A 24994-nucleotide genomic window follows, 5' to 3' on the forward strand; every position below is an offset into this window, starting at 1 on the left:
GTCCTGGATGACACCATTCTGGCAGCTTGGATAGGATCATCACGTTTGGTATTCTCTATGGGCATCGTTAGGGAGGCTGAGCTGAACTGCTTTTAGGAAAAGTTTCCCTTTCCCTCTTGACTGTCGAAAGGGACTAGGAAGCTAACCATCTAATTTTGGATTGTAATATGAAAAGAAACATCTGATCTTGAGATTAGACTAGTCATCCTTAAAGTCAGCCCAAACAATGCAGCCACCCTTCAGTGATAAAAAAAGACAATACATTATTCTACCTCTGATAGATGTATGAGGAAAAGAAAYACTGAAAACCCTTGGATGTACAAACCTTCTGGTCAAGAAAACCATTTTAGAGCACTTTAGACTCCAAAGCATCATTCTCGAATAAGAGAGAGAGGTCCTCTTTTTCCACTTCTGACTATGCTCAGGCTCTAAAGAATTCATCCTGCACTGCTGCACTTTTCCTAAATTATATTAAAATGTCATGTTTTCCTACAGTGATATTTGCCATGAGCTACTAGGACACGTACCTCTTTTTGCTGATCCCAGTTTTGCTCAGTTTTCACAGGTAAGTCAAACACCAGAGCCTAGTTAATTCAGAGGATGAACAAAGGGTTATGGAGAGGTTCACCTTTAAACTTATTGATCAAGAATGTTTGAGGTCAGCTGAATCTTCCTTTCCAAATATTGAGGTGTTAATTGTTTCCTTTTTATTTGGTTAACTGAGTGTGAAGGTCTAGTTTGTACTGGGTAAGTGCTGAAATTACAAGTGTTCACAGCTGATAACTTCAAAAGTATTATCAAGAACCAAATAAAGGAGGCAGTATTGCTGCATTCCTGAATATTATTATTCAAGTACAGCTGAAGGCATGTAAGTGATGAATCCTGAACAAAATTATATTGTACACATAATTCAAGAAGACCTTTATTTATTTATTGAAACTGAGACACAAATTACATACAGCAAATTTTTATTGTGTGAGCTTGTCTTTTACGGGCAACCCCCTTTGTGACCCCATTGGCTAAAACTCTCTTTGTAGATGTTGATCCTTCTGGGAAATGTTAAATTGCCCCATAGACAGATGAGTTATTGACCCACTCTACAGTCCAATAGTTAGGGAAAGTGAGGAACCATCCCAGTAGCCCATTATGGGAGAAAGCCGAAGAGGATCTCTCTCTTGGGTAGTGTTCCTGGCAAAAGAGCCAAACCTCAGAAAAGGAGTAAAATTTTGGCTACATCTTTCCAGAAAACAAGAAAAGACAGAAAGATAGACAGACAGACAGAAGGAAAGTAGGAAAGAAGGAGAAAGGGAGGGTAAAGGAGGGAAGGAATAATGGATTTGATGTTATATGCTCACAAGATAGAGATTAACTTGAAGTAGTCGATAAGCATTTAGTACTGCCTTCGGCTCTGCCCTTTGCCAAGACTGGGGTTTTCCTTGAGATACACCCTGCTATACCTTGTTTCTTTAGGACTTAACTTTAGGACAAGGGTTGCCCTCTTGATTTTTGGTGTATAGGGAGGACTGATTCAGCAGTGCACTGACCTCACTGGGGGGGGGGGGGAAAGTACCTAATACATACAGTTTTGTGCAGCTGCATTCTGAATCTGATTATTATATTCCTCACAGGAAAGTCTGCAAGATAGAAAAAAACTCTTTCAAATTATGACCTGCTACTCAGGAAAAAAAAAAAAAAAAAAAAAAAAAAAAGATGATTAACGTCTCCAGGAAACCTCCTGCAATCAGGGCCCCATAAAAAAAAAGACAAATATTGAAGGTGTATGGATGTGGTTAATTTACCTCCCTTTTACTGTATCATTCTTTTTGATGTGCATTGTAGGTTTGATTAAAAGCCTGTCAAAGCAAAAGGAAAATATTATTTGACCTCAATAGTCTTTGTACCAGGCACAAAGGATCATGCCTTGTAAATGACACTTAGACAGCACCCTTTGTTCATTTCTGGAGAGATTTCTGGTTTAAAATTGATGCTGCATGATAGGAACATGTCTTGTAAACATTTGTGTGTGGTAGTAAATGGTGGTAACATTTAAAATGTAAGAAATTACATAAGACATGTCAGGAAGAATGTTTGTAATAAACAGCTTGAAGAATAATGGTTTATTGTTACAGGAAATAGGACTGGCATCTCTGGGAGCTCCGGATGAGTTCATCGAGAAACTTGCTACGGTAATTTAATAAATGAGGGCTCAATTTTCCAAAGCACTCTGTGTTGTCTTAATTCTGCTGCCACTGAAGTCATTGGTGGAACTCCCATAGAGTTGAATGGAAACAGAATGAAATCCATGATTTGAAAACCACACCCTGAAACAGTTGCTTTAAAGGAAAATAATTCTGGCATTCCTTACTCAAAGTGACAGCTTTGATTAAACACAGAGGGCCAGACAAGGCTTCCTCCAGTACAAACATACTGGGTAAGAAGAGCCTTCATTCCCCCAGGAAACTTCAAGAGGAAACTTCAATATCTGTATTACCTGCTAGCATCCCTTCCCTTTCCTGCAGCCAGGCAGATAATGTCTTCTGCCTTGAATCCTTGCCTTGAGTCTCTTGAATCCTACCATGAGAGAAATGGATCACAGAATTACAAGCTCCAAATAAAGGAGGATATACCTATGAGATAGTGTACTTGACGTCAACTCATCTGGATACAACTTTGCCCAGTCTTTGCTGTTTCTGGTAGATGAGGTCATTCCACTGATCCAGAACAGGTATCCCTTCAAACTGCCACACAGTGACAGAACAAAAAGTCAAGCTAGGCCACACACTATCTTCATTGTTAGGGTCCTCTGTTGTACTGACAGTTCATTCCCTCCCTCGCAGTAGCTGGAGTTCCTCTGTGGGAAACAGGAAAACATAAGTCTATCAACACAGATTCAAACTTCAGTGGTTGGGCCATCCAAAATGAAATTTTATTGCTATAGTTTCATTCTCTATGCTCCTCACAAATGTAAGCACAATAAAAACCACTGTCTTTGCCAGGGAAGCAAATTAATTTTCAAACACACTAGATCTGGCACTATTCCCCTTCTTGTGGGGGGAAGAATCTCAGCCTGTGGGGAAACTATAAAATCTCTACAGTTGATATCTGGGACATTGTAATGAGTCTGAGCGGAGATCTTATCAGAGTGTGCAAGTACCTGAAGGGAGGATATCAAGAGGATGARGCTAGACTATATTCAGAAGTAGACTGCGATAGGCCAACAGGCAATGACCACAAATTGAAGCACAAGAAGTTCCACCTGAATTTGAGGAAGAACTTGACTGTGAGGGTGACACAGCACAGGGACAGATTGCCCAGAGAGGCTGTAGAGTGTCCTTCTCCGGATGTATGAGAAACATGCACACATACAACCTTGTGCAACATGTTGTAGGTAACTCTGCTTGTGTAGGTAGGTTGGACTAGGTTATCTCCAAAGGTCTCTTCCAAGTTTAATCATTCTGTAATTCTGTGATTTGAAATAGAAATGTAAGCTCCACCTACATTCAAATCAGCAATGTGCATATGTTTTTGATCAAGGAATCATATGTTTCTATCTCTTTTTTTTTTAATAGGTTTATTGGTTTACAGTGGAGTTTGGACTCTGTAAGGAAGGTGATTCACTGAAGGCATATGGTGCAGGGCTGCTGTCTTCATTTGGGGAGTTGCAGGTGTGTTATTAAAACAACATTTCAGAGCTGTTACATAGTTCAGTCTTTTTTTTATATAATCACTCAAACTTTTTTTGTGAATGTCTTTGAAATATTATTTTCCTTCATTTTTTGTGCAAACAAATGGTGTGAAATGTCATATTTCGTTAGACAGGTCTATTTAATAAAAGTGCCAACACATATACACAAAGGCTCAAACCTACTTCTTTTCTGCTTAGTTTTCAATCCTACTTAGCAATGTTATTGACATTACATAAAAGCAAATCTTTCCTATCTGCAAGTGGGTGGCATTCAGTAACTCTGACTTTCTTTTGCAGTAAATGCAGGCACTTTTTACTGAAATAATTCCTTACTCTCTTGCTTTTAGTACTGTTTATCAGGTAAACCTGAAATTAAGCCTCTTGTCCTGGAGAAGACTTCCGAGCAGAAGTATCTTGTTACTGAGTTCCAGCCTATCTACTATGTTTCTGAAAGTTTTAAAGATGCGAAAGAAAAGCTAAGGTAATACTTAAGGTAATTCTATATAAGATCAAATTTCTTGTCCACTGCCAATAGGGTGGATCCCACTCCCATGATAGATACTGGATTGGCAGTAATATTTTGATAGGCATTAAGAAAAACTGCAAAGATCTAAGAGACCAAGCAGTTGTTACACTCAAAATCTTGTTTTGGGCAAAAAGGGGAAGGAAGTTTATACATGAAGCCAAATAAGATTTTATCAGTCCAGTCACAATGCCACAAACATCATAATTAGTTCAATCACAATGTTATTAACTTTACAGTTAAAGTTATTATACAAGAAAACCTCCTAGTAGCTACTTTTGTTTTCTCTGAAGTTACACTGATCCTTCCACTGTTCTTCCGAGTGTAGATGAAAAGTAGGCAGCATCCTGAAATTTTTGGAGGAGGGATACGATGTTAATTAATAAGGTTTCTTCCTCCTGTTAAATCTTCCTTTCTTTCTTCTCTTCCCAAGTTCTGCTTAGGGCCCTTTTTATCTTTTTGGACTTGCTCTTTATCTGTTAATCTGCAACTCTGTATTACTTCTGATCTTGCTACATGTGGTGCATTTTATATGCACTAAATATTTTTAAATTTGCCCCTTTTGTTTCCCCTAAAACCACTTTTTAGCACTTCCTAGGTTTGCATTACCATGAATTGTTGACTGCTAGGGAATTGCTGGTAGTCCATAGGCCTCAAGTATCATCCTATGTCCATGCTTTTAAGGCATCTACTGTCAACTCACAACTGTACTTCTACATGCAATATCAATACTCTAAGGTCAGAGTTATTCATTCCACACAGCATTACTTCTTGTAATTTCTCCATATGCCAAAATGTTCCTCCTTGCAAAATAATTACCAGGCATTATAGCACATAATTATATGGAGTTAAGCAAAGCTAAAATAAATTAGTTAATATCCCCATGATCATTAGACAATTGCTATTACTGTTAAAAAAAAGAAACAAAAACACAAGCAAGCCTGACGATCCCAATCCTGAGGCCTTTGCAGTTATCTTGATAGACAGTCTGTAGTGTCTTACAAGCAGTTTGCCTACAGGACTAAAGGGCTACACAATAAATCTTTCAATCATCTGTGACTCACATTCTGATTCAGTTCCAGTTCAGCCAAACTATCATGGTCCAGGTTCAGTTCTGGGCTTCAGTTCTGAAACAGGAGTGACTCAGACTGCAGTTATGGTTCAGCCTGGGATCCCCTTCACAGCAATACTTCTATTTTTGTTTAGAAAACTCAGTATTTCTGAATGTCAGCCAAGGCCAATGTGGGTTAGACTTGATTCACACTCATCAAATCTTTCATGGGAATTGCCACACAGGGACTTGTCCAGACCTGTAATCTCTTCCTCTTTATCCTCTCTCCCTTTCATGGATAGACACGTACTGTGATCAGCAACATTGCTGCCGAAGAACCTCTGGAACTCTTACGTCTTTCTAGATACCTGAAATTTCTCCTCCTGCCATTCCCTTCATGGTGATACCTCAGAATTGCTGACCTTCTTTTCTGGTCTGAGCTGTTATAACATTCCACACAGTTTCCATCTTCTCTGTGTATTTCTCTAAGTGAGGAGCAAGCTCCTGCAGAAGACAGCAAATGTGGCCTTACTCTTTAAAAAAGATGTTTGCTCTCCTTTTATTTGTTTCAGTGACCAAACTGGTACACTAGTTAAATAGAAATGGAGGCCTGGGAGTTGTTTTGGTGGTGTATTGCACAGCTGAACATGTGTGTATCTGTAACAGAAAACCTTCCTGAAAAATTCTTCAGAGGCCTGCCTTAAAAAATTTACCTTAAGGTGTTCAGTTTCTAATCAAGATCTAGTCTTCAGTTGAGATTTAGGAAGACTGTCTTATAAAGTGGATCCCTCTGCTTGAAATAGCTGGACTGAAACCACCAAACAGCTGGACTGAAACCTCTTTCATCTTAGCTACCATAATATTTTTCCATTGGAACCCTCTTTGGTCCTGCTCAGCTATCTCTGAGACAATGCCTTAATGAGTGGCGATTAGGGCTAAACTGAAGGAATAGTATGGAGGTGGAATGCAGCATACTCCACAGTTCTGAGCGTATGGATTTTGCCATGCTGAGTCATGGTAGTTGCTGTATGATGGGCCTCCATAATCAACCCTTCTGTGTGATTTCCTTCCTCTTTCAGCAATAACTCCACTAATCCAAAGCAGATATATAAACCGGTGTCCTGCTGGGGTTTGCAAGGAGCCTTAAACAATAGCTCTGACCATCTCATCCCATTCAGAGCCTTCCTTTCCCACATTTCTGTGGTTATGCAAATTAATGTTTCTCCAAGATACCAAAAAGCTTAGCATTTCTGCCACGGAATTGACCATTTTTCAGCTGGAAAGGCTGAGGATATGGGGTGGCAAGACTGCTACTTTGCCCAACTGACCATCTCCAACTTTTCAGATACCTGGGAGTCAATACTAGCTATGTTAGAAGTTAGTCCACTGCTTACTCCAAGGTATGCCTGAATGGATATTTGATCTCACTTTTCCAGAAAGTGTAAACACAGGTCAAAACTCCTGTAACTCCTACTACTGAAAGGAAAATCAGATATTCACAGCAAATCCTGATAGCTACTTACTTGGCCTATATCAGCAGCAGTATTCCCGTGCTAACAGCATAATTAGTTCTTTGGGGGAAAAAAATAGTAAACACAAATGCAGATTCAGGCATATTACAGCATGCAGATGCTCTCAGATCACTTAGCAAGAATTTTGGTAATTTTTCAACATAATTTCCTTATTCCTCTCATCAAAAATGCACACACCAGCTAAGAGATAGCTACTGATAAAAAAAAAAGACTATTTCATGTTTGTATGTTTTTTTTTCAGGAAATTTGCTTCAACAATCCCTCGTCCTTTCTCTGTTCGGTACAATCCCTACACGCAGAGGATTGAAGTCCTGGACAATGCAAAGCAGCTGAAGAACTTAGCTGACACTATCAACTGTAAGGAACTACAAATTTGTTACCTCGAATGCCTCAGACTTTGGATCAGAAACAATAACTGCAATGCAAATTTTATCTGGATACCTTTTAGGCTTTAAGCTTTACCAAGATTAAATAGCAGACATCGTTTATGGTTAAAAAAAAAAAAAAAAAAAAAAAAAAAAAAAGCTCCAATTCAATCCAAGTTTCAAAATAGCAGTTCCAATTGACTATAGTTTGTCATATCTGAAACAGTTTTACTGGAAGGGCTAGGAAAGACTGCAGGGCCTGGGAATGGGCTCTGTGGCTCTACCTCTTCTTAGTAAGGAGGGGAAAGTTTGGTTTTAGCCACATTTTCTTTAGTGATTCTAGCCTTTCTCTACCACATTTTCCACCTAAAACTGGCTAGTCTGACAAGTGTTGTCATTCCTGATTCTGCGAGCAATCTTGTTGTGATTAATGAAGGTGAGGGACTGACTGCAGTTCACCACTTTGCTCACCTTATCCTTTCAGAGAACGGATATAAATGGTAAATCTATATAGAAGTGTTAATATTGGGCTAGCTGTAGGATTAACTACTCCGGTTATTTCCTTTGCAGGTGAGATGGGAATCCTATGCAATGCACTTCAGAAGATAAAATGAAGATTTTCCACAAGTCTTGCTAATCACTAGCTCCTGATTAAAAATGCTGTCATGTGCAAATGTTAGTCTTCATCTAGCCATAGTCTATTAGCTTACTATGTACTGCATAAATGCTTATGTTATATATCTTAATTACTATAGATTATCAGAGAAACACCTGTAGGTGACCCTTGACTCTCTTGGGCTTCATATATTAATCTTTTTTTTTTTCTCATTAATGCATAAAACCACCTTATTTCAGGGAGCCTGGGGAAATCCTTCCTATCTCTTTGCTAAAAGCTAGCAGAAGGAGTCTTCCACCATACTGCAGAGCTACAGCATGTCACAGATGTAGGATTACATTACCACCTAGGGCACAGGGCCAGAAAGATAATGACAAGCACAGATTAATTCATCTTGCTTCCTCTCAGTCTTCCTCCTGTCAGTCTCTCATATTTGCAGTTGCTCACATTCCTCTTCAGTCCAAAGCTCTGCACCTTTCAGGAGATGTATTATAATGCTTGACCCTTTACGCCTTGACCTTTCTAAGGGAGAACTACACCTATTCTTCTGCACATGAGCTGAAGTAATTCCTCTTCACTGAAGTAATTTTACTTTTTTTTTTAATATAATGTTGCCATTGATCCAAAACACAGTTGCTACTGGAAAAGACAGCAAGTATTCTGCAGCCTCATTAACAAAGATTTATGGTTCTGTCTTAATCTACTGTATTTGCACAGGCTCCAATTCCCAAAAGGTTTGTGCATGCCAAGAATGCTGTGCATGCTGTGACAATTTGACTTGCAGAAAGGAGTGCCTAAGCAAAGCACCGAGACTGCCCATTCAAGGAATTAAATACCTGAACAGTACCCACAAACAAAGATACTTTTAGAGGAGTTACCTAGTTTAGAGTTGCCTAAAGTTTTGTGGTGCTTTTTGCAAGTGGGTGTGAGGTTTGTTGACATTTTGCACTAGCAGGAAGCCACACAGATGCTTTAACAGCAGTGCCTTATTCAGCCCTGCTACAACTTAACCAAGTGGCTGAATGAGAGAGAGACAACAGCTTTATTTCAAGACAACTGTCTCTGAATTTTATTCAATAATTTTCACTCAAGGCATCTAAATGCCTTCTTAGCATTTACAGTCTATACAGGCTCTACCGTCTATAATGCCTCTCTGTAGTTCCCTCATTTAAGGACAAAGGAAGTCAGCACCCACACATTGGAACTGAATGGATCAAAACTGAACAGTATCTCCAGCTTGGAACAATTTAATCATGACACTGAAATGATTCAAAAATACACATTTCTGTTAGAAGATACAAAGATGGAAGGGGATTTAAAAGTCCACAAAGTCACATACCTACTGTTGTACCACTTTTGTATTTATAGTTTGAAAATCAATGGAGCTTTAATGTAAGCATCATTCTTTGGAAGACAGAAAGTACAGCTGTTGCCATTTTATTTATGGTGGGTAATAACATTAATCTAAGGATACCAGCTGGAGCCCTTTTCAATAGAAGTATACTTATGCAAAATGGTATCATTTTGGTGCTTTGATGTATGCTTTTTTATCTCTGCATCTCTTTTTTTCTTTTTTTTACTCCTCATGATGTCTGTGTAGATCATTCAGTCCTGCTTGGCATGTATTTTCAGTGTGAAAGTAGCACATATTTCTCCTGGTATTAGAGGACACATAAGGTAACAGTACCACAAAAGGACAATTTCATCCCAAGTGTGAAGTCTTTTCAAATAATCCTCATATAAGCTGCTGTTATGCCTAAGAGTGGCAGTAAATATACAGTGATATTGAGAAACCATGTGTATGAAAAATTGTTGAAGAGAATTGGTTAGAAGCATGATTTTATGTCTCTTACTGCAAGTATAATGAGGAATAACTCCAGCCAAAGCAGCATAACATTCAACAAGACTGAGAGGAGAGAAAAAATTAAATGATCAGTATCTCAAAAGCAGAAGAAATAAACTGTGTYGGAGGACCGAGTTTAAAAGTGTCCTTGGACATAGTCCTGGCCACATACTCTAGGTGACCCTATGTATGCAGGGGGGTTGGATTAGATGATCTCTAAAGGTCCCTTCAAACCTTAGTGATTCTATGATTCTATGATATGCGCTTTAAGTAACCTAATGTATGTTGCATTGCAAACAGTATTTTTTAATGGATGACTACTTATGTTCAGGCTAAAGAAAACTGAAGTTGTGTAGGAAAAGGTCTTTTGTTTTATCTGAGTAGTGTAACTCTTCTTTGTAAGCTACCTACACAGGTTGGTAGGAGTTAAATACACAAGTTGAGGGAGAAAGCCCATATGAGGTGGGGTCTATATCACAGGAGTCTGGCTTGCACTAGTTGGGTGTCATTCAACTGAGCAAGACTGTGGAGCTTTAAGAGGAAAAAGAGACAGAAAAGAACACTTGATATTGGTAGAAATCCTTATCATCTATACTGTATTGCCTAGAAATCTACATCATAGGCTCAATTGCACTTGTTTTCCATACTCTGTACATCGTTGTATGCTGTCCTAGACCCATGTTTTGATCAGTTTTAATCTCTGTCCCACCATGTTCATATTTCTTGGTGTTCTACCCTCCAGTTCTCTGTCAGATGAGTGAAAAAGACCCCTCATGGGGCCTTTTTCTTTTGTCAAGGCCAAGGCCAAGGGCAGGTGATGGAGCAAGAGGTGGAGTCAGCACAGGTTACAGAGGAGGATGGTCTCCTCTAGGCATACTAAGACGCCTACATTGGGCAACAGCCTTGGAGTATGGATGATTGGATATGGATGATATGGAGTATGATCCCCAAAGGATGCAGAAATTATTGAAATTGCTGAAAGAGAGGAGTATACAAGAATGCAATATTTTAAATCCTGTCACTGTCTCTTCATCCCTCCTTCTAACCCTGCTGGCACTTGGCAGAGAAGACTTTTTTAATGTTCAAATGTAGCATTTTCATTTAATCTAAATAAATGCAAACATTAAAACTCCATCTGTTTCATCTGAGTAGCACTGTGCTCATATATAATGATGGTTTTCAGCATGGAAACAGATCTAGGCAGTTTGCCTGGGGCAGTGATCTTTCTAAGTTCTCAACTCAAAGGCTGAACTGCTAGGGTTGACCCCACTCTTGAGGTGGAAGACCTCCACCTTCCAGAGGGAGGACCTGCCTGTCTCTGTGGGAGGGGAATATACATCATAATTCCAGCAGGGCTGAGCTACAGTCCATGGGACTGGTCTTCATGGGACTGCCCTAAGCAAAGTTCAGGGTGACATTGGATTGTCCAATGGCTGGGGAAGCTGGGAGGGCCAGGCCTCCCTCTGCTGGGTCTGCAAAATGCTGTATAGCATAGCCCACAGTCCACAATAAGCTCTGCCTGTGCAGCTTCTGCACTCACAGTTAGGTCATGAGTCCAGTCTGGCTGTACTAAGAAGTATCAATTCACACAAAGGAATTCACATGTTCCTGGAATGTGCAGTTACTGGTTCTGTACAGAGATACAGAGTTGGGATTTTGGCATTAGATTGTGGCACTAGAAAGCCATTGGAGCCAGATGGCCTCCTCTCACTAGTATCTCTAGCCAGTGCCTCAGAGATGCATCTCAAACTCTTGTGTGTTCTCCTGTTTGTCCACATGTGGCTGGAACAAGAGTCATATGTGGACATCTGGGTTATGTTCATGTCCTATATGTGGGCACTCATGTAGCAATACTCCATGGGGCAGGCCCAGGCCAGATTCAAACAATTATGCTTAGCTTTATTTGTTTTCCTACCCTCTCCCCAGTGCTGGGGGAAGGCAGGAGGGAGAAGAACCTTTCTTTTTTTTCCCCACTACAGTCCATCCCTCCCTGCTTTCCCACCCTCCTCTCATCTGTACTATTTATCCTGCAGCTGCTGTTGAGACTGGTGCTCCCTTGAGCTCTGTGCATTTACCTTTGAAGTGATCCCTTGTCCTTCCCACCAAGGGCTGGTAGGGGTTCTCATCGAGTTTGTGGGGAGGAGAGTATTGTTTCCCTGGAGTGCAGCAGTGGGTTCTGTGTCCTTTGGGCTCCACTCACCCAGGGGTACAACTCACTTTCTAGGCTACCATGCTGCTGCAAAGCCTGTGCTGCCTGAGGTGTGTACAGGATGTTGGTCTCTGGATCCTCATACCTGTCTCCTGGGCAAGGAGTGACAACATTGGCGGTTGGGATTGGCCATCTCAGCCAGGCTATAACTGGGGCAATTAAGTCCTTCTAAGTACTGTGTCTTGAAGCAAGGAGAAAATTAGTGATGTCATGGTCTTTGGAGAGCAAAATAAGATGGTCATTGCTCTGACTTCCCTGGCTAGGAAAGAGTCAAGAGGGAGACAACACTGGAGTGTATGACTCAGCCAGGATCAACCCTGAGGTGCGCTGGGAATCCCATCTAAATGTGGGAATACAGATCAATGACTTTCCCTGTAGGCCTGCTTGATGGCTTTTCTCAGGAGTCCAAGTTCACCTGAACTTGGGTTAAGAAGAAACAGACACACAGGCCCAGGAATATGTTTGTGTATGACAAGGGATGCTCTGCCTTGGCAGGTGCAGAGCTCAGCTATCCTTATATCTGCCCTGTTAGCCATGAGGAGTATGGATCCTGGGTTTTTTGCTCAGCTATTTTTCTAGATGCAAAATCCTGATAAAAAAAAACACTGCCTGATTTCCAGTAGTGGAAATTAGGAAAGTGCTTAGCCCAGAGGCAGCACTTAGCTTCTGTGGGCCTGGGTCAGGACAGGTCAGACATTAATGAAAAGATCAACAGTAGTCAGAAGATTTTGACTTTTGCTCATGTTTTCTGGGCACCATATATATGTTGCCACAGTTGTGTATACATAGAAAGCACATCACTCAGATGGAAGTAGGAGTTGTGGAAGGACTCCTAGGAGATGGAGCACGTCCAGCTTGGAGGGGACCCCCTGTGGGGTAAGAAAAGAGGAGAATGAAGGACAGTCTCAGATATGGGGCAGGACAATCCAAAACAGGATATCTAAAAGAGGCTCAGGCAAACTGGCTCCTCACAATGCCCATCCTCAGTGAGGACTGGCTTTAAGACACATTCAAACAGAGCAAGAGTGCCCTGTTTTGAAGTCACCCAGAAAAGGAGGTGTTTCTTGGGCTCTTGTGCACAACCTACGCAGGCAATTTCCCTTGATGTGTCTGGCATAGCCAACATAAATGTCCCCACATCTCACTCAGTAGGAGCCAACTCCACTTGCTGCTGTCTGGCAGCTCTGTTCACACCACCCACATAAGCCCAGTGCAACTCAGCTCACATGGCATCTCCCGGCCATAATCCTGGAAGACGCACTTACATCCTCAGGCAGTTTCCACTCAACAGCTGGCAATCACAATCTGCTCCCCTGACTCCCAGTGAAGACTGACTTTATGGTGATCCCAAGCCAAAGGGAAGAGGCAGGCAAGAAGGAGATACGTTGCTCAGAGTCCTTGAACAGGTGAGACATTCTGAGCCACAATGAGGACAGAAGAGCCACTTTCATCCTGACCTTCACACATCCTGACCTTCAGTGAGGAAGACTGAGCTCTCTGGAGCAGCCAAAGTCTTTGAGGTACAGACTACCTGCCTGCCATTCCCGTTCTCCACCAAATCCCTCTGTTCCACTCCTATTGCCTTCTCCTTTCCCACCCTGTATCTCCCCATTTTTAACCCTTCTTTCTCTCTTTGCCTGTGCTCCTGACGTCTTCTGCTTGCTTTCCCTCTTCCTCATCATTTGTGTTATGCTGCCAGCTGTTCATGGAGGTTGGATGACCTCTCCAGAGAAAGTGTGCTGGAGATGGGGAGCAGCTGGACAGAGCTGATAAGAAGAACTGCTGTTTTATGTGAGGGCTGTATACTCATAGCAGATATGAGTGTAATATTTCTTTCAACCAGTTATGGTGACTAGCCACTGCTAAACAGCAGGGCAACATTTCGAGAACGAGTACTTCAGATTGATTGAGGGGATAGGAGCCAATAGATGTTCACTAAGTGTTTGACAGAAGATACAGAGAATACAAGAATTGTAATCTATACCGGCATTAAAATTCTGGACACATGAAACATCCCTACCAGGTGCTCAGTCTGATCAGGGAAAATGAATAACTCAAAAGAGAAGTATTGTATTTTTTTCATATTTTAGTTTGTAATTATTTAATGATTATGTGTTATTATACATCAATAGATCTACTTTCATTCTGCCAGACTCTCAGAGTTACACAGTCATTCATTTGCTATTTCTGCCCAGATGAAGTGCCAGAGTGAAGAGTATCTCATCTTTCATCTCCATCTCTCTCTACCTAATTCTGCAGCGTTTAATCTTTAACTCTGCATTTGTATAAGCTATTTCTAATCTGGGCATTGCTAGGTCCACTGCTTAACATGCACTTCTTATTAAAACCTCTTTTAGCCATCTTGTAAAGACATATCAGAAGTGTGTCTAGACGTACTTGGCTTTTCAGTCCTTGGAGAAGCTTCACCATATTAACATCTGGCTCTTGCAGACCTTTGAAACTCAGATCTATCAGCTTGAAACTAGACAAGCCAAAAAGCCCAAGAACTCTGCTGATGACTTGGACATTTTTCTTGAATGTGAAGTTCATAGAGCTGATGTTAATATCCTTATCACCTCCTTAAAAAGAATAGCAGAGGATGTGAAAACTAGCAGGGAAGCCAAAGGTAAGAAACATATGTATCTGATGGTGTGTTTTTGCTTCTTTTTGGAGGTATTTTTTAGTGTTAACTTAATAATAGTATTAATTTAATTTAAGTTTGGAAAGCAGGCGTGCCTGTATTCACTTTCCTTCAGTTCGTGACTGTTTTCACTTAAGTTGGACTGTTTCCATCATTGTGGAAAGACAGCCACTTCAACTAGGCTGGGGAAATGGGTGAGAAAAATGGTGGGACACTTTTATAGTAAGAGGGGAGATGTCAAAGAAAGACAGCAAAACAAGAAGCTCAGCAGGTGCTTCTTTATGGTGTCTTGGCTCCAGCCATTTGGATCTAGTGGGAGCCTTTGGAGGTAAATTGCTCTGTAACTGAAAGGAGCAGAGTGCAACCAGCTGGGAAAAGCTTTCAGAATGCAGAAAGATGAAAGGATCACTAGTGAGCTTACAGGTCCTGAGCAGATGGTGAGTGGCAGAGAAGCAAGGGATATTCTTTCAGGGAGCAGATCCACTGCCAAGCGTGGATCTTATAGCCGTATAAAAGATCATCAGGCATTTTTTCTTGTGTGAAGGTTGTGCAACTTCTAAGATTCCAGTTTAAGAACAATATTTCCCTCTGGCAAGATGTTGCAAGTGGCTACTCTGCTGCTTGAGCTGTATTTGTTACCATCCTTCCTGGTCTGCAGCATGGCAAATGAGTTTGCTAAAGAGAAAGGAATTTGTCTTTTTTACTGGCAGATGTCCGATGGTTGAGTACAACAAAATATTAAACATCTGTAGACAGTTCTGAGGAAATGAGAGAGGACATCAAAAAGGCATCACAGTGCACAGGGCAGCTAGAGAGGGAAGAGCTTTCTGAAGCTGAAAAGGCATTTTGTCGGGGCTGAGAGGTCTGTGCTTAGAAGAAGCTGTTAATTTCAAATATGCTGGGATTGGGATCTATCACAAAAACACTTAGGTGTTAAAAGTGGGCTGGCTTGTTTGTTGGAGCAAGGGAGTATTAGAGGCATATTTTTCCTCATATTTCTCTCTGTCTTATGTTTGGAACAGGCATAAAATCAAACAGGTTTATTTGAGCTCATATAGCTGGCATGCAAATGGTGTTTTTTTAAGGAATAGTCATTGGTGGATGCGATCAGGATTCTCCTCAGAGAGTCCTAAGTCAAAGTAAAGGGGAAAGCTTTTGTCATTTTGAGGCCAAAGGGCTCCTTCAGCCATTTCACACAGCTTTGGCGCTTTCTTTTTTTTTTTTTTTTTTTTTTTTTTTTAATCATTCTCTGGAAGAGTCAGCAGCCCTGTACAACAACATCAGTATATATCTGTAGCCTTTGCACACTAGCTGTGTTTAGGTACAGTTTATTATGACTAAAGCTGAATCTGACATATCTGACATTTAGTCCAGACAGGACAGTTAGTTATGAGATCAGACACAGGCAAATACAGATACAAATGGAGCTTTTCTCATCCATAACAACTGAGTCTGACAGCCTGACCTCACTATCAGTCTGACACCAGAAAGTGGCATTAACCTAATCTCCTGTTTAATTTTTTTTCCTTTTCAATTTTTCAGTTGTAAATATGAGAAGGAAGTCAAAAAATGTACAGTAGAGTCATGCTCCAGTGAGGTAATTTCTAAGCCAAAGCACTGGGAAGACATTAAAAAAGAAACAAACAAAAATATTTTTAATCAAAAATTTCCACCTCTGGCATAGATGAAATTATAATAATTGGATATAAATAAAAATAGAATTACAAAGGGCCATTTTTTGATTCTCAAGGTTGAATTCACGTAGTTATTTGGAATTTTTCTGTAAAAATCACTATAGAAGTCATGCATGAAAAAACAAAACAAAACAAAACCCAGATTTGCACTGGAAAGTGCAAAGAAGATTTAGATGGATGTCAACAGAATCTACCTGATTTTATTCTTCTCTTCCATGAGTGTCTGAATTCTGCTTAGGCCATTTTATTTAGGCCCTTTTATTAACCAAAATAGCATTAATGTTGTTCTAATCTGTTTACAAGGGAAATAAACCTTTTTTTGTTTCTTTCTCACGTGCTCTGTACAGTTCTGTGTGTCACAGAAGACTTTCCAGATCCACTATCAATTTTGAGAATGATTTATGAAACTAGAATACCCTACAAGACTTTATGTCCTCTTAGTCAGAATTCTTTCACTCTTCTCTACATCTCTTTCTCATAGAAATCCAAGTGCTAGGTTATCTCGTTCCTGAACTATCTCTGAAGTTTTCTAATGAGTTAGTGGAAGCATACTAAGGACTGATCTCAATCAGACTAAGTCTCACTCCTCTGTTGTCAAATGGAAGGTGTGAGCATCAGAGAGAGCATCTGCTGAAAACAGAGATCTAGCAGAGTTAGCCAAACTAATGGTGGAGCAGAGTTACTGAAGTATAGAGTGGGGATATGTTCACACTGCATAGTGCAGTTCAATGTAGAAATGCATAAAATAGCTTGCAACAAATTACCTCAGGCATTGAAAATCACCAGTCTGGGGCAGGATTCAGGGTCATGGACTGTCTTGCTGAGCAAGGCTGAAAACAGGGAAAAGTAACAAATGCAGTGATGTGCATCTGGCTCTCCAGAGATTTCTGCATATGGATTTGTTGCCAAATATGCAGGTTAGGATGTCCATCCTAATGGCTCCACTTTACTCTCTCACATCTCTTTATGTCTCTTTAATAGTAAAACAACAACAACAACAACAACAAAACAATGACCCTGTAACATCATTTATTTGCTGGGGTATCCTGACACTTGGCTATGGTCTCTGGTGCTCCCCTGGGGAGGCTGTTGCTGTTCAGAGCATGGGTACAGAGCTCTGTGCAGAGCAGGGATAAAATAGAGAGGTCATAGCATGGACACGAGTCTGAACCAATGGCTTTACCATGTGTTTTGTATGGATGTGATACAACTACTAACAAGAAAAGATGGCATCTGAATGGACATAATATTCCTAACACATGACAAAAGTAAATATGCTCTTGGGATCCAGTTCTTCTCTCAGATTCACGCACACAATACTCATTAACTGCAGTATAACTGGTATTATTGCTACACTGAAAATTATGTGAATAAACCTAAGGGAGAAATTTGGCTTGTAGTATGCAAAATGATTCCAATAAATTCAGAATATTTCAGAATAATAAATATTTGTACAGTGATGCTGATCAACGCTGCTTTATGAGTTATATTTGTAACACAGTGCCAGATTTCAGATTTCATTCTTATTATGAATGGTGTAAAATTCAAGGGGATTTGATTCCACATGTCTATTCATACTCAATACCTGGAAAATCCTGCTTGAGTCTCCACTTTTAGTAAATCCAGAGGGAAAAAAAGAACTTATTTAGTAAACAAGCCATTTGAATATACACCACTGAATCCATCTTTAACACAAATGTTAAAAAAATGGGTAATAGGAAATTCATCTGAATGTCTATACTTTCTATAGATTCAGTGATGCTTCTAATGATTTTTAGCTGCTCATCACCCCTTCCTTTCCTGGATCATAGACTATCATGCAGGCATAGTAAGGTGGTGCCAAACTCAGTGCTGTTATGCCCATCTCAGCCCTGTGCTGTCATCTTCGTTCTTAACATAGAAGGGAAGTGATTTATACTCTCAATTATTCCCCAAATGAAGAGATGTCCGTAATCTAATAGTGTTTTTTTTTGTTGTTGTTGTGTGTGTGTCTGTGTGTCATCTTTACTTAATTTAACTTTGTGTAGTGATCTGCAATGTGGCATTTACAAACAACTCAAAAATCTTCCCACCAAGCCATGCTACTTTCCTTTATGGGCACAGTCCTAAAATTTTCTGCAAAATGTTATGGATGTAACCAAGAACAGACTTTGGCTTACTCTCTTTATAAAACTCAAGATCATTTCTTCAGCAAAAAGCCACTAAACTGAGGGCTAGTCATTTTGAATGTTTCTGCCAGCTATAAAATACTCTTAATGTAATACACTTTTTTTTTTTTTTTTTTTTTTTTTTAACTCAGGGCTACACAGAAAAGGAAGGACTTTCTTTGCTGACCTTGCTTTCAATTACAAAGTGTAAGTATAAGTCAAAAGCAAGTGCATAGCAAAAGAGAAGAAAAGTGCACACTAAACGGACAGGACTGCAGAAGCAGCAGCAAAAGGGAAGAGGAGATAATGTCACCCATGCATAGAAGTTACTGACAACCAAGCAGTGTATGCCTGGACAACTCCTTGCTAGTGAGTTTTTGAGTCACTCCCTTAAATGATACTGTGTCCAGGGATGGACCCTCCAGACACAAATGGTGTTTTTGTTGCTGGATTGTCATCAGTAGAGGCAAGATCAAAACTTAAGGCCTCTTTTCTGTTCGATCAAGCAGCATATCTATCTATCAAGATATTTATCAAGAATATATAAATTTAAAATAACAATAACAATATAACACAGTTTAGTATGTACTGTTTTGTTGTCGCTCTTTTCATTACAGCAAATATTCATGGTATAGACAAAGAAAATAATACATAGAAATTGAACTTGAAACCTACTTGAAAAACGTAACTTGTTTCCTGTCTTCTTCATAGGGGAGAACCTTTGCCTTGTATCAAGTACACAGCACAAGAGACTGCTACTTGGTGAGTTCACTTTCTATACTCCTGCTTCTGGGCCACATATGGAGAGTTCCTTCATAGGATGTGGCTAATCCAGCGTTCATAGTATAGACTGGCCTTGCCTGTTCTCCTCTAGATCTTCTTTCCTGTTAACTTCAATAGCATCATCCTCCAGCACTTAGGGTAGAAGAGATTTTGGAGTTCTTCCAAGGTGCATTACTTTATTATAAAAAAGGGTTTTTTTTTTTTTTTGAGGTTGTAGGAAATGATGAGCAAGTTACTTTCACATGGCTTCAGCATTTTTTCATTAGGACTTTGTTTCTCTTGAAGTTTCGCCACTCAAAAAAAAAAAAAGCTCCAAAAAATCATTCAATTCAAAGTGTTTGCAAACATCACATCAAATATGTCTTAGATTTGGAAGAATGCAGAATTTTTATTTCATAAGTCTCTTTCCATTTTCTTCAACTATTTTTTACAAATCTCAGTAAGTAGCAGTAATTACATATTTGTATGCTAATATAAACACAGCGATGTCCAAATGTCCCAGCTAAGGCCCAAGGGTCAGGCAAGGTACCGCATATGCACATAGTAATAAGAGAGAGTCTATTCAGAGAAGTTTATGATCTAAATGGAAAGACAGCCTAAAGGTGTGAGAAAGGAAGAATGATGGCCACATTTATAGCTGTGGAACTGAGAAAGTGAAAGCTTAAGTTACTTGTCCAAAATTACACAGGAAGTTTGTGTCAGAGCCAGTAATTAAATCCATATATTGGAAGTCTTATGCCAGAATCCCAATGACAGGGCCATCCTATCTTTTTCAGTGGTTATTTTTTTTAAAATAAGTTTAGTGTGCCACAGATCATGAGGGGTGTTGCCCACAGTCATAGAGAAACTTTGGGTCTAACTCACTCCAGCGGTCACATTTTTTATTAAGCACTAATAGTAGGTTTTTACAGAATCTTTCATTTGTCAAAGATTGATGGTCAGTGTCATGTGCATGATTGCTACCACCAGCCAACAATCTTGGCATGGGATGGTGTGTGGGAATGTCGTATTTAAGAAAATTTAATTTTGTGTTCTTTCCTGTTTTCGTAGTTTGTTTCCAACCTCTGTCATTCCAGCCTTTCTCCACCTAGATTTAGTCCCAGTATGGTAAGTCCTTTTAAAGGAATATCTGCCCATTTCCCCAAAGAGCCAGCCTCAGTAACCTAGGTTTTCTTGTTATGTAAAGCTGTTTCCAAAATTAGACTTCCCAGTGGTGATCACATTTCCCTAGGGCTGTGCCCTGAGGTCAGCTGCATTACAGCACCACTTAATTGAGCACAGTCAAATTGAACAGGAAATTTGTAGCCCAGACTAAATTCCCTTGGTGTTTACTCTGAAGAGTTGTTGGATGCCTTCAGTTTGTAGCAACATGGTTATAAAAATGAAAACTAATCAAGTGCAGAAACATGAAAACAGAGGGTACAGATGAGCTGAGTTTCTGTTTTCAAGTAGGTTTCTTGGAAGGCTCTGAAACTAACTAGTCATAACAGATGCCTTATGGGTAAAAGATAAGACAAGCTAAAAAGGAGAATCTAGGACAAAACTATGTGATTGCACCTGCCACATCTTTGTAACGAAGCTCAGTAAAGACACTTTTCTTCTAAACAGAATAAGGAAATTTATTTAGATAAAGGTATTCTTTTAAGTGACTGGTTCTACTGTTCATTGTGTTCATTTCTAGACTGTATAATAGTCTAAACTTCCAGGACTTTTTGCTTTCTCTCCCTGGATTGGCTGGCCATCAAGTGGCAACTTAATGGCCTTCTAAAACTTAGGGTGAAAGTGGTGTGACAATAAAGCAAACACTACACCAAATCCTCAGCCAGGGTCACTATTTTTACTTTTTTTTTTTTTTTTTCATATAAACACATATACATTCTAACTGAGAATACATTCCTGTACTTCACATTATTTATTTATTGAGACAGAAAAGTCTAAGAATAAATTTCATCTCATTCTCCTTCACTCATCTAAAAGATGGTTCTTTACTCTGTGGTTCTTTTATAATCAAAATAACACCTCCAAATAGTGACCCATCTCATCTAAGATAAGGACAAATTAACAAATTAAACTCCTCTCTAGAGATACCTGCTCCTGTCCATTCACTATATGAACTAAGATGAACATCCCCATGAGCAGGACTATACAGGATTGAGACAGGACATGTATATTTTGTCAGAAATTCAACAGGGGTTGAAAGCAAGCTCACTGCTGGTCTCTGAGACTGCCTACATTTCTGTGGTAGTCAATGTTTGCACACACTGTAGAGTGTTTTGACTTTGATAAAAGAGAACTTATGTGCCAATTCTTTGAGCAGATGTAAATAAGCCTGTCTTCTCTAGACGTTAGTCTGAGGCTGAACTCTGTACTGGTTTAGAAACAATGCAATCCCTCTGAAGTCAGTATTATTCAATGGGGAATACACCAATACAACATTTGAACACTAGCGCTCAGTTTTTCCTAATTCTTCAGTGGAAATGGCCCAGTCTCCTACAGCCTTTGCAATAGTGACAGCAGTCACTTTTATTTTTTTCTCTACTTTTTTACTCCCATTCCCTTTGCCCCCACCCCATTCTGGTTCATTACTCCCAGACAGTGTAAGATGAGCATACAAATGGAGAGAGCCATTACCAAGGACTGACTATCACCTCCATAGCAACAATAGCTTCACACACACAAGAATACAATACAATAACAACAAAAGGTCATTTTTTTTAGCCAGCATTTCCAAGAATGATCTCAATTTTCATAAAACAATGTTTATAAATTTACTAACACCCTAGGGCCATGTCTGAACAAAAATAACCATTTCTATAAGATTCTTTGCCATGCTATTACTACTTATTTATCTTGAAATAGATATATTCCAAACCACAGTCCTGGATCCAAATACCATCAAACCTAGGAGAAGCTTGAAGACTGTGCCCAAATCTGGTTAGACATATTTTTCTTCAGCTGATCTCTTTCTTTGTAAGTGGCTAAGTGCTCCAAGAAACTTWTGTGCTTTTTATACATATAGTACATGCCAGGCATTTTGAACTGCAAGAATAAGAACCTCTCTGCCTGTGCAGATTTTACACTTTATTATCAAGAAAAGGTTTTTTTTAGGAGGAGGGTGGTAGGAGTCAAATATGGGTTAGGAGTTAGTATGGAGAGATAGCATTTCAAATTGTACCACTTCTAATTAGAGAACACTTGGCATCACCAAACAATGCAGAGAGGGCTTCAACATCACATTCCCTGCCACTTTCCTTGAGCATATCGTGTCCTTATTCCTAAATCGAGAATGTTTCTGAATTGGGATTAGAACTCTATATTTAATGAGCCTATGTGAAGGGATTAAGCAGTTTTGCTGAACAGACGCCAGCTTCTGAAGGGAGGACGGAACAAAACCTCTCTCTACATCTTGCAGGCACCAACTTCCAAGCACCGTATGCCCCAAGTTCTTTTATTTTTTTAAGACAGTTGCCTGTGTTGGGGGTTTACATCTATCTAGGAACACGAAACTGTGGCAGAGAAGTGCTGCTTTTACTGAGGAATGTCATGCTGAATGGCTTTTCTTCTCAGGAAAGAAGTCTAGAGGAAGCTGAGCAACCTCTACCCAACTCATGCCTGTAAGTAATAACCTGGATGCTCTCCAAAAGCTGGAAAAAATACTGTGGCTACCAAGAAGACAGAATGCCTCAACTTCAGGATGTCTCCAGATTTTTAAAAGACCAGTCATTATGAGTCATGTCTTATTTTAAACAAACAAACAAATAAACAATACAGTTTAAATGAATTAAATTTTAATGTGGCATTCAGGGACTCAAGTAAGTTGCTCCCTTCATTAATAAGTGATACAAATAAGCTTTATTAGCCTTTCTGTTGATGAAAATATTTTAAGATATTGTCGTCTTTAGGGAATATTAAGTCACTGGGGACAAATTTTTAAATGCACCTATAATGTAAAGGACTGTAGAGCTGGGAGATGAAAAGCATCTCTAATGGGCATACCAATACCATCCCATTTTAGCTGTAGGAACCTCAGGTGCCAGGACCAAAAGTGAATGGAATTAGAGCATAATGCTTCATTTCTGGCATCCCAAGTTAGAAATATTTACAAGGACTGCAAATTTGTRTTAAAGACAGTCTTATGCCAGTCATGCTCTGGCTAAGGGTGGGACTTTTTATGATTTTTATGATTACGAAATTGGGTGGGTTTTTTTTGGCACAATCTTCAGCAAGGCCTGAGTTTTTGTTCTTTAAAACTTGAATTAATTATGTACTTAGGCTCCTTCTTGTGTTTTGGTGTATATTGTTGCCTTATCCCAACTAAACGCTAGGTTGTGATATGTCTCTTAATATGCCTTGGCATGCAGTTCAAGTATTTCATATACTACCTCCCATAGGGAGATTTCTTCCCACTACTTGCTAGCTCTGGGTCGGCTAGCCCAGCATATGTCATCGCTGACCACTGCCTTTGATAAACTGGACAGTGGGGATGCAGAGAGAGAAAGGAACATACTGGAGGGAAAACGACCTTGCTATAACCAGCTCACAGACCCAAATAATGCTGAGCAAATCCTTTTGACTTTTATTACTAACTGGACTAGAAGTTCTGTCTGGTGTCATCTGGTTTGGACATGAGGTTCATTTTTTAATAGAAATGTACTAGAAATGTACATACTACTTGTAAGTATTCCACAGCTATATAAAAGGAAATTAAAGAGTTAACCGCATAACCTTGTCACATCATAAGTGTTTTTCTAAAGAGTTAACTAGATGAACCTATGCACTTCTTTCTTTTTAGGAAGGAAGTTTGGACTTAGGCATTCATTGTCCTCCACAGCTGGAAGATATTACATCCAGTGAACTCTAGCAAGTTCACACTACAATGCACAGGCCTGTACGTATGAGCTTTCTTAGGCCAAGAATTAAGCCTTACAGATCACTTTAGGTCAACTGTTCAAGACCTCCTCTTCAACTCTCTTTGACTTCAGAGGTCTTTGAGTAGCATATCCAATCATCCACACCCCCAATTCTCTACTGATTGCTCATTTTATTGTACAGTAATAAAGCAAAAGTTCAGATTCGGCAAATAGTACCTTCAACAGATGACTTTTTCCTACGTCTTTTCAGGCACTTTGCCAAGGCTGTTGCATTAGCAGTCTGTCTGATTCACACACTTAAATTTAAAAAAAGGGCATCTAAGGGAGCTCTAGCTGTAATTTTCATTTCCCTCCTGTTCTTCTTACATGTATGTTAAAACAATATAAATTTCCTTAGACGTCTTCAAAACTTTATTTCAAAATTGAGATACTTTGGGCTAAATTCTGTGCCTGAAAAGTGCACCATCTGAAAAACACATCAGACTCACATCATGCTCTAAGGCAACTAAGTTCTGAGCTTTTGCGGTGCCTCTGGATTGGCATAACAATGCACTGACACTAAGAGAGTACTCAATCTGCCAGCTCTTGGCTAGGCAGAAGAAATAAGGAGACAGTTGATGACCTATTCCCTCCACCAAATACCCTGCTCTCYTAATTTGCAGAGTGAGAGAACAATAGCTATCTGCCTTATGCTCCCCCTTGTTGCTATTTTTGCTTAGGATGTAGATGAAGACATTGYATCCATAGATTTATTTTCTGTTGTTCAGCTTTTATGCTATTCTGTACTCACTGCTTTTGAATTAGGTTCAGCAATAGAAAATAATCACAGCAAACATTAGCCATCTAGTTTTCTGTCAGATAGAAGCACTCCTTGAAGTCCTGCCCTCCTTGTCAGGTATTTATTTCGTTTCACTTGAATTTCTTCAAGTGAAGGCTCCTTCTCTCTCTCTCTCTCTCTCTCTTTCTCCTTCCTTCCTTCCTTCCTTCCTTCCTTCCTTCCTTCCTTCCTTCCTTCCTTCCTTCCTTCCTTCCTT

At 39.7% G+C, this 24994-nt stretch overlaps 2 protein-coding genes across 2 annotated transcripts in view; both read left to right on the forward strand.

Annotated features, from left to right (window-relative positions):
• The window catches only part of PAH (phenylalanine hydroxylase), a 36611-nt gene extending 27320 nt beyond the window's left edge, over positions 1 to 9291 (forward strand). The window contains exons 8-13 of the mRNA XM_026038505.1: positions 496 to 565; positions 2130 to 2186; positions 3570 to 3665; positions 4033 to 4166; positions 7033 to 7148; positions 7727 to 9291. Coding sequence (XP_025894290.1) covers positions 496 to 565; positions 2130 to 2186; positions 3570 to 3665; positions 4033 to 4166; positions 7033 to 7148; positions 7727 to 7770 — 517 coding nt within the window. The 3' untranslated portion in view covers positions 7771 to 9291. The remainder of the gene's footprint in view (positions 1 to 495; positions 566 to 2129; positions 2187 to 3569; positions 3666 to 4032; positions 4167 to 7032; positions 7149 to 7726) is intronic.
• A 4350-nt stretch (positions 9292 to 13641) lies between these two features.
• The window catches only part of LOC112946611 (tyrosine 3-monooxygenase-like), a 26099-nt gene continuing 14746 nt past the window's right edge, over positions 13642 to 24994 (forward strand). The window contains 6 exon segments of the mRNA XM_026038490.1: positions 13642 to 13647; positions 14276 to 14450; positions 18459 to 18513; positions 19018 to 19068; positions 22657 to 22708; positions 22711 to 22818. Of these exon segments, the coding sequence (XP_025894275.1) occupies positions 13642 to 13647; positions 14276 to 14450; positions 18459 to 18513; positions 19018 to 19068; positions 22657 to 22708; positions 22711 to 22818 (447 nt within the window).

The sequence above is a fragment of the Nothoprocta perdicaria genome, unplaced genomic scaffold, assembly GCF_003342845.1.
Source record: "Nothoprocta perdicaria isolate Ctin4 unplaced genomic scaffold, notPer1 scaffold_210, whole genome shotgun sequence".
Lineage (NCBI taxonomy): Eukaryota > Metazoa > Chordata > Aves > Tinamiformes > Tinamidae > Nothoprocta > Nothoprocta perdicaria.